General features: G+C 49.0%; 2 protein-coding genes across 2 annotated transcripts in view; one reads left to right on the forward strand and one right to left on the reverse strand.

Annotated features, from left to right (window-relative positions):
* Positions 1 to 4995, forward strand: part of themis (thymocyte selection associated) — a 6932-nt gene extending 1937 nt beyond the window's left edge. Inside the window, exons 4-7 of the mRNA XM_083688717.1 lie at positions 2 to 836; positions 1282 to 2891; positions 3186 to 3294; positions 3552 to 4995. Of these exons, the coding sequence (XP_083544843.1) occupies positions 2 to 836; positions 1282 to 2891; positions 3186 to 3294; positions 3552 to 3706 (2709 nt within the window). The 3' untranslated portion in view covers positions 3707 to 4995. The remainder of the gene's footprint in view (position 1; positions 837 to 1281; positions 2892 to 3185; positions 3295 to 3551) is intronic.
* Positions 4996 to 6151: 1156 nt separating this feature from the next.
* The window catches only part of LOC310817960 (protein LEG1 homolog), a gene marked incomplete at both ends in the record, with an annotated part of 5365 nt that continues 1516 nt past the window's right edge, over positions 6152 to 10000 (reverse strand). Inside the window, 4 exons of the mRNA XM_083688718.1 lie at positions 6152 to 6303; positions 7620 to 7858; positions 8429 to 8550; positions 9600 to 9778. Coding sequence (XP_083544844.1) covers positions 6152 to 6303; positions 7620 to 7858; positions 8429 to 8550; positions 9600 to 9778 — 692 coding nt within the window. The remainder of the gene's footprint in view (positions 6304 to 7619; positions 7859 to 8428; positions 8551 to 9599; positions 9779 to 10000) is intronic.

The following is a 10000-nucleotide window of genomic DNA, read 5'->3' on the forward strand; positions in this document are numbered from 1 at the left end:
GTGTCTGGCTACCTGTCCTGGGTGTCTCATCCAGCCTGAGTTCTGCTCCTCCAGTTCCCTACATTTGGCCCAGGGGACGATAGAGGCGGGAGAGAGCTTCAGGATCACTGCCGTCAGGACAGAGCACAGAGACGGCCATGTTGGCTGTGAGGTCGTAAAGGGAGACGGCCATGAAGGCGGCCATGTTGGCTGTGAGGTCGTACAGAGAGAGGGCCATGAAGGCGGCGGCCATGTTGGCTGTGAGGTCGTAGAGAGAGAGGGCCATGAAGGCGGCCATGTTGGTTGTGAGGTCGTAAAGGGAGATGGCCATGAAGGCAGCTGTGTTGGCTGTGAGGTCGTCCAGAGAGAGGGCCATGAAGGCGGCTATGTTGGCTGTGAGGTCGTAGAGAGAGAGGGCCGTGAAGGCGGCCATGTTGGTTGTGAGGTCGTAAAGGGAGATGGCCATGAAGGCAGCTGTGTTGGCTGTGAGGTCGTCCAGAGAGAGGGCCGTGAAGGCGGCCATGTTGGCTGTGAGGTCGTACAGAGAGAGGGCCGTGGAGGCGGCCATGTTGGCTGTGAGGTCGTACGTGGAGGCACCAAGCAGCTGTTCAACGTGCCACTGTCCCAGAAGGGGCCATTCTATGAGAGTGAGGGCGAGCAGCTGTACATCCTTAAGGAGTTGGCGGAGAGGAAGCTGCCCAGAGGAGGGAAATGGAGGGTCATCTGGGCCAAGAATCCTCCTTCTACCAGCCAGGGGTGTCTAGCCGCCACAGAGAAACGTGTCCCTGTTCTACCAGAGGATTACTGTGGAGAGCTGACCGTCACCCCTGTGTACGACCTGGTGGCTGTGCTGGAGAGTGAGTCAGAGATGCATTCGTTTCATATCAGAAAACTCATAAAAACTGCTTGATGAAAAGCCATGTAATGGTGCACTTAATGTTCATGTTATAATAGCATTTTCTCATTTCGACTTACTTTCAAGTTAAAGGGAGCAGAATGTGGTTATTGACAACTAATGAACATGAGAGCTAAACTGGTGCTGGGCCATTAACTCTCAGAAGCATCAAATACAGAGGATGTGTTAATCACATCTTCCTGCTCAGACAATCTACTCACTTTGAGAGAGAGAGAGAGAACAAATATATACTTTATACTTTCTTCATTTAAAATAAATATGCTACAGAGGTTTTGTTATTGTGAAAATAATAGGGGGAATCTTGTCTTTAAAAAATCAATGAGTGTCTTACAGAAAATGTTGCCTTTGTATTTATTGCTATTTGTTCTGTTCGTATTGGTTTACAGTTGGGAGTTATGTCGTGATTCCGTCCACCCTGGATGTGGATGTGTTGGACGTGACGGAGCAGTCTGACACTTCCTCCATCCCGCAGCCTCTGTGTCTGCATGACATCTTCCTGAAGCCTCCGCTCGACTTCCCCTTCCTGGCCGAGGTCTTCGACACACCCAGGTTACAGGTTCCAGAGGGGCGGGGGTTCCTCTCCTTCTCCTCCTTCCTCTCCTCCTCCAGACAGGATCCTGAGGAGCTCCTAGATCCCAGGCAGCTTGTGGTCCACAGGGCCTACCAGGCCAAGAGGGTCCTGGCGACGGAGGTCCGGAGCGATGCGCCCAGGCACTTCCTCATCTCGCCATCATACAAAGGCAGACTGAAGCGCCAGCCGAGGATGTTCCCCACGGCCTACGACCTGCAAGTGGCTCAGAGGGACCTGGAGGGACTGGAGGAGGTCCAGGAGAACAGCAAGGAGGCCCAGAAGAAGAAAAAGGAGGTCCAGAAGAACAAGGAGGAGTTTCGGGGTAGTCAGAGGGACCTGGGGGTGGCTCTGAGGGACCAGAAGGTTCAGGGGGGCCAGGGGCAGCTGCATGTGTTGGCCACCAGGGCCTTCCAGTCCCCCTACCCCGGCATGGCCTCAGTAGAGGTGGGAGACCAGTACCTGGTGCCCAGGGGCCACAACAGCCAGAGCAAGAGCCAGGACTATAGAGAGCCAGGGGCTGTAGAGGCCCTGGCCTGTGAGAAGATCGTAGGGAGGAGTTACGAGCCGGTGCTGATCCCTACGTGTCTGGAGGCAAGGTTTGTAGAGGTGGTCCATGACAAGAAGCAGTACACCCTGTCTGAGGTGTGTCACAGGTTCCCTCTGCCCTTCAACGTCAAGGTGTCGGTCAGGGACCTGTCAATCAAGGATGACCTCCTGGCTGGGGCTGCAGGGCTGCAGCTGGAGGAGGAGCTTACTGAGCCCTACCTGCTGGTCTCCTCCCCTGACCTCCAACACTGCTGTGAGGTGTCTGTCAACCGCACACACATGTCCCTGCATGTCCTCAGCCCCTGGCATGGCCCAGACCCAGGACAGAACTACACCAACCACTCAAACACAGGCCAAAACGAAACTAAACACTCACACCCAGGCCAGACTAGTCCAGACCCAGACCAGACTAGTCCAGGCCCAGGCCAGACTAGTCCAGACCCAGACCAGACTAGTCCAGGCCCAGGCCAGACTAGTCCAGGCCCAGGTCAGGCTGTTTTAGACCCAGGTCAGGCTGTTTTAGACCCAGGTCAGGCAGTGCGTTCAGTCATAGAGGAGATAGGAGAGGACTGCTACTTTACCCTGAGACAGTATGTCACAGCCAGCCTGCGTCCTCCCCCTCGACCCCCCAAGAGACACCAACAGCCCCCCCCAGCCGAGACACTGCACCCCCCCCCAGCCGAGACACTGCACCCCCCCCCAGCCGAGACACTGCACCTCCCCCCAGCCGAGACACTGCAGCCCCCCCCAGCCGAGACACTGCACCCCCCCCCAGCCAACACAGGGAGACTGGTAACTCCCCCTGCCACGCTTCAAACCCTCTCAGACGACACACTGCCGCCCCCCAGGCTACCGAGGCTGAACCCCCCCTCTCCAAAGGTGAGTCAATCTAGTTCATGACATCAAATCACTCCTAACATAATAGTTACCAGTCCACTGTTGGATGTATCCAGGCGCCCCAGTGAATCGAAGTGATGTTCAAAACGTGTGTGGGTGTGCATGTACGTTGTGATAACTTCTGGGGTATCCCTGTCCCTATACTAACCTCTGTGTGTGGTCTGAGAGAAAAGCCCGCAGCACTCTCAGGAGCTCTCCAGGAGCGGGAGTGAGGATCACTGGCCTAGGGTGTCCATGTCTCAGACACCAACCTCTTTGTGTGGTATTGTATTCTAGAGTGGCCATGTTGCCAGCCCAGCGGTGGCCAGTTCACACGGCTGTAGAGACCTGGTCACCTCTACGGCCCCGAGCCTGGTCACACCTGACCCCAGCCACACAAACACAGGTTGGAATGGCTGTGCTTTCACTACTCGTGAGACAATGTCAGATAGGAAGATTTGAGATGTTTAGATAATACTGATATTACATACTATTGCATACATTTTGTAAATGTTTAAATTTAGAACATTTAATTTCAAAACTGTGCGAAGGTTGTTTCTAAACCATGTCTTAAACCTTTATGTTTGTGAAGTATTGCTCATTGTAGTTGAGCCTGAAGTTTTGCCTCACCTTGGTCTAAGATTGTCTTGCCTTGATATGGAGCACCCTCTGCAGGCTGGAGAGAGAACAGCAGTCTGCAGGACCAGCCAGACCAACAGGAGGATGACAGCAATGATTATGAATACATCAAAGAGGAGGAAGCTGAACAAGCCATCTCCTCCCAGCACGCAGATGACACAACACAGAAACACACTTGACCTTGCTATGTAGATGAGGTTTAGATGAGACAATCTTATGTGTTGTGGCATGTTTCAATGAATTGTGAAATAAATCCTCTATGGTTGATCTGAAACAAGGTGTGGATGTGTAGATCTGTGGAAGCTGGAAGCTCACGGTCGTGTTAAGCACAAATAATTGACACATATTTGCTATCATGTTTCATATACTAATTCTATCATATATGTCAACGCAAACCATAGAGTTACAGTAACCCTTCAGTTACCTTAAAGGTGCAGTCTGGAATTCAAACAACAACAAAGCCGGGTCCCCGGCGGGATGGGGCTGGAGAAATGTAACCACTCTCAATTTCATGGACAGAGCTATGGGTGCCAGGACCGACCATCCCTGAGAAAACATAACTAACTACAGCTTTAACCGTGTTCTGAAGCTATACAGTGTTTGTTTACAGTTGCATTCTTTACAAACAATGTTGTAAAACAAGTTTATATTCTGGGTTCTGATGGGGTTCAACAGCTGGACTAAGCTCATGAGGTATTTCTAAGTTATATTCTTCAAGAATCAATGACTATATATAATTAATTTAAAAGTAACCAATCCCAGATTGCCCCTTTAACCTTAAGAGTAACCCTAACCTTAGACTAACCCTCACCTTAGAGTTGCTAACCCAACAGTAGGCCTAACCCTATAGTACCTAACCCTATAGTACCTAACCCTATAGTACCTAACCCAACAGTAGGCCTAACCCTATAGTACCTAACCCTATAGTACCTAACCCTAGTAGTACAACATGTGAAACATCTAGCCTATCAGCACATATAGCATACTCCATATGCTCCACCAACGACTCTCCACTGCCCTGTCTGGACCCATTCACACCTCTCACCTACCCCTTTGTCCCATCCAGTACCCTCTCCCTTCCCTCTCCCTCTCCAGCCCCTCTGACTCCATTCACACCTCCCCTCCATTCCCCTCCTCCTCCAGCCCCACCATTTCCACACTTCAAAACTCATCATTCTGCCCCCCAACACCACTGCCACAGCCAACGACCCCCCCACCCCCGCTCCACCACCCCCCGCTCCAGTCAGATCTTTTCTTCTCCTGTCTTGATCGGGGGTGATCAGAGTCAGGCTGGGGGATGTTAAATCATACTGGACTGTTCCAACTGTATATAATGTTTCAGATGTCTATTTTATTATATTATATTATTCTATTGTCACTTTATTTTGTTGTTGTTGTTTGGTTGTTTGTGATGTGAGCTGCTGTAACGCCTTAATTTCCCCTTCAATAAAGTACCTATCTATCTATATACATTGTGAAAGAAGCAGAGTACTTAATGGTGGTCAAGTTGTTTATTGTGTGAAAGACATTTACATTCTGTGAAAAGGAAGGACGTAAAAATAAAAAACATTGGACCTGCCGCTGTAGGTGCTACTAGCTTTAGTAGTACTGTAGGTGCTACTAGCTTTAGTAGTACTGTAGGTGTCACTGTAGGTGCTACTAGCTTTAGTAGTACTGTAGGTGCTACTAGCTTTAGTAGTACTGTAGGTGCCGCTGTAGGTGCTACTAGCTTTAGTAGTACTGTAGGTGCTCCTAGCTTTAGTAGTACTGTAGATGCTACTAGCTTTAGTAGTACTGTAGGTGTCACTGTAGGTGCTCCTAGCTTTAGTAGTACTGTAGGTGTCACTGTAGGTGCTCCTAGCTTTAGTAGTACTGTAGGTGCTACTAGCTTTAGTAGTACTGTAGGTGCTCCTAGCTTTAGTAGTACTGTAGGTGCCGCTGTAGGTGCTACTAGCTTTAGTAGTACTGTAGGTGTCACTGTAGGTGCTCCTAGCTTTAGTACTTCTGTAGTTTCACCCAGTTGCTGCTTAGCCCTGGTAATATGTAACCTGTCACACTGGCATGTGGCCATGGTCACGTGAAATGTTACCTGCATGTATAAACACGATGAATGAAATCAGAGAGCTTAGGGGGCTATGTAACCAGGGGTTAGAGGACTATGTAACCAGGGGTTAGGGGACTATGTAATCAGGGGTTAGAGGACTATGTAACCAGGGGTTAGAGGACTATGTAATCAGGGGTTAGAGGACTATGTAACCAGGGGTTAGAGGACTATGTAACCAGGGGTTAGAGGACTATGTAACCAGGGGTTAGGGGGTATGTAACCAGGGGTTAGGGGACTATGTAACCAGGGGTTAGAGGACTATGTAACCAGGGGTTAGGGGGCTATGTAACCAGGGGTTAGGGGGTATGTAACCGGGGGTTACGGGGCTATGTAACCGGGGGTTACGGGGCTATGTAACCGGGGGTTACGGGGGTATATAACCAGGGGTTACGGGGCTATGTAACCGGGGGTTACGGGGATATGTAACCGGGGGTTATGGGGCAATATAACCGGGGGTTACGGGGCTATGTAACCGGGGGTTACTGGGCAAGTTGGAGTGTTGGGCTGATGTGTTGCCTCCTCAGCAGCTGGTGGTCATCTCTGTGATGATGGAAAAGATGCCGGAGAGGGCGAACGAGGGGTCGAGGACCATGTCCTGCAGCAGCTGCTGTCCCTTCTCCCTGGCTCTGTCAGAACACATGGCACTGCGCCACATACGCACCAGAGAACCTGCTGTAAGACAGGCAGACAGATCGGCAGGCAGACAGACAGGCAGGCAGAGAGACAGGCAGGCAGGCAGGCAGGCCAGCAAGCAGACAGACAGGCAAACAGACAGACAGACAAACAGACAGGCAGGCAGGCAGGCAGGCAAGCAGACAGATAGACAGACAGACAGACAGACATACAGACAGACAGACAGATAGACAGGCAGGCAGGCAGGCAAGCAGACAGACAGACAGACATACAGACAGACAGACAGGCAGGCAGACAGACAACACCTGTTACTCTAACACTCTAACACCTGTCAGACATACTGCACACCTGTAACATGCTACTGTACACCTGTCAGACATATAGATACAATCTATTCTACAAGAGAGACCTGAACCCTGTATAGTGCAACAAGTATTGTGAGTAATTCCAATACCTGTTACAGTGTTTTTCCAATAGTATTCATATATTCTCTTGTGCACTTCACACCTTTCACCTCTAGAGGGAGACTACAGACTGGTTATTGTGCCTCCATGGTTTCCATCCCTGTCCATTTTTCAGACTTGACTGAACAAAGCAATGAAAAGTAGGTCCCCATCCAGAAACCACCCCTAGGCCCTAGGCCCTAGCCCCCTACACGCTACCCCTGTCCCCTAGCCCCTAACCCCCTACACACTACCCCTAGCCCCTAACCCCCTACACACTACCCCTAGGCCCTATCCCCCTACACACTACCCCTAGCCCCTAACCCCCTACACACTACCCCTAGGCCCTAGTCCCCTACACGCTACCCCTGTCCCCTAGCCCCTAACCCCCTACACACTACCCCTAGCCCCTAACCCCCTACACACTACCCCTAGGCCCTAGCCCCCTACACACTACCCCTTTCTCCTCGCCCCTATCCCCCTACACACTACCCCTAGCCCCTAACCCCCTACACACTACCCCTAGGCCCTAGCCCCCTACACACTACCCCTAGCCCCTAACCCCCTACACACTACCCCTAGGCCCTAGCCCCCTACACACTACCCCTAGCCCTTAACCCCTAACCCCCTACACACTACCCCTAGCCCTTAACCCCTAACCCCCTACACACTACCCCTAGCCCTTAACACCTAACCCCCTACACACTACCCCTAACCCCCTACACACTACCCCTACACACTACCCCTAACCCCCTACACACTACCCCTATCCCGTATCTCTTCCAGGGTTCGGGTCTCCCCAGGATAGGGTCATGTGTCGTCCTCTGATGGTCTCTTTCAGGGTCATGTGAGGGTCATGTTAAGGTCATGCGAGTGTCATGGGAGGATGTAAGGGTCACGTGAGCCTCTTACCAAGCAATCTGTTCATGCTGGTCATCCAGTTGAAGATGTAGAGAGTGTGGTTCTCCTCTGTGCTGAGGTCAGCAATGTTGGGGGCACTGTCCCCCTCCTGGAGCACCCTGCTGGGCAGGGGAGACATGAACAGGAGGGAGCGGGCCATGTTGGACTGGAAGTGTGTTGCTGACACAAAGCTGGCAGAGTTCAGCCAGCTGTCTGCGAAAGACTTCTCAGGGCCAGAGTATTGGTTCAGCCTACAACACACACGAGAGGAAGGGTTAGGGTTAACACACACACACACACACACACACACACACACACTATTACTAGTGTTAGGGTATATTACTAGTGTTAGGGTATATTACTAGGATTAGGGTATATTACTAGGATTAGGGTATATTACTAGTGTTAGGGTATATTACTAGGATTAGGGTATATTACTAGGGTTAGGGTATATTACTAGGGTTAGGGTATATTACTAGGGTTAGGGTATATTACTAGGGTTAGGGTATATTACTAGGATTAGGGTATATTACTAGTGTTAGGGTATATTACTAGGGTTAGGGTATATTACTAGGGTTAGGGTATATTACTAGGGTTAGGGTATATTACTAGTGTTAGGGTATATTACTAGGGTTAGGGTATATTACTAGTGTTAGGGTATATTACTAGGGTTAGGGTATATTACTAGGATTAGGGTATATTACTAGTGTTAGGGTATATTACTAGGATTAGGGTATATTACTAGGGTTAGGGTATATTACTAGGATTAGGGTATATTACTAGGATTAGGGTATATTACGATACTACAGTATTATTCTTACTTCTCCTTGCAGCTGGAGGAGGCCTGCTGTAGAGACAGTGACTGGGCCGCCCACATTAAGCCCAGGATCTGGTCTCTCTTCTGAAAGTCTGAGATGGGCGATGCACTCACGTCTTTCAGGCCCTGAGGAACAGCCACGCAACGCCACGGTAAAACATACAACCTTAACAGATGGTCAATACTATCAGAAACTAGTTACTGTATATGTGCTACTGGGTGTCTAAAATGGCCTTGTACACAACAAGAGGAGGTGTGTGGGTGTATATGAGGGTGTATATGATGGTGTATATGATGGTCTATATAAGGGTCTATATGAGGGTGTATATGATGGTGTATATGATGGTCTATATGATGGTCTATATAAGGGTCTATATGAGGGTGTATATGATGGTGTATATGATGGTGTATATGATGGTGTATATGATGGTCTATATAAGGGTCTATATGAGGGTGTATATGATGGTGTATATGATGGTGTATATGATGGTGTATATGATGGTGTATATGATGGTCTATATAAGGGTCTATATGAGGGTGTATATGATGGTCTATATGATGGTCTATATGATGGTCTATATAAGGGTGTATATGAGGGTGTATATGATGGTGTATATGATGGTGTATATGATGGTCTATATAAGGGTCTATATGAGGGTGTATATGATGGTGTATATGATGGTCTATATGATGGTGTATATGAGGGTGTATATGAGGGTGTATATGATGGTGTATATGATGGTGTATATGATGGTCTATATAAGGGTCTATATGAGGGTGTATATGATGGTGTATATGATGGTCTATATGATGGTCTATATAAGGGTGTATATGAGGGTGTATATGATGGTGTATATGATGGTGTATATGATGGTCTATATAAGGGTCTATATGAGGGTGTATATGATGGTCTATATGATGGTGTATATGATGGTCTATATGATGGTGTATATGAGGGTGTATATGATGGTCTATATGATGGTGTATATGATGGTCTATATAAGGGTCTATATGAGGGTGTATATGATGGTCTTATATGATGGTGTATATGATGGTCTATATGATGGTGTATATGAGGGTGTATATGATGGTGTATATGATGGGTGTATATGAGGGTGAATATGATGGTGTATATGAGGGTCTATATGATGGTGAATACAGGGCTTGGTAGATACCTGGAAGAAGGCCTCCCACTTGGCCAAAGGTTCTGGCTGTTTGACTGCGCAGTCGTTGGTGCAGTAATCTGACGCCGCATCGCTGGACACCTGCATCTGGACCTGAAGGAGACCGTCTCCGATTATACCTTTCCCAACCGCAGCCAGGAATGGGATTACAGACAGCTGGTAGTTCACACCTGGGAGAGAGAGAGAGAGAGAGAGAGAGAGAGAGAGAGAGAGGACAGAGAGAGAGAGAGACAGAGAGAGAGATGAGAAAGAGTGAAATAGAGAGAGAAAGAGAGAGAGAGTGAAATAGAGAGAGAAAGAGAGAGAGAGAGAGTGAAATAGAGAGAGAGAGAGAGAGAGAGAGAGAGAGAGAAGAGTGAAAATAGAGAGAGAAAGAGAGAGAGAGAGAGAGT

The sequence above is a fragment of the Argentina silus genome (genome assembly GCF_951799395.1).
Source record: "Argentina silus genome assembly, chromosome: 17".
NCBI lineage: Eukaryota > Metazoa > Chordata > Actinopteri > Argentiniformes > Argentinidae > Argentina > Argentina silus.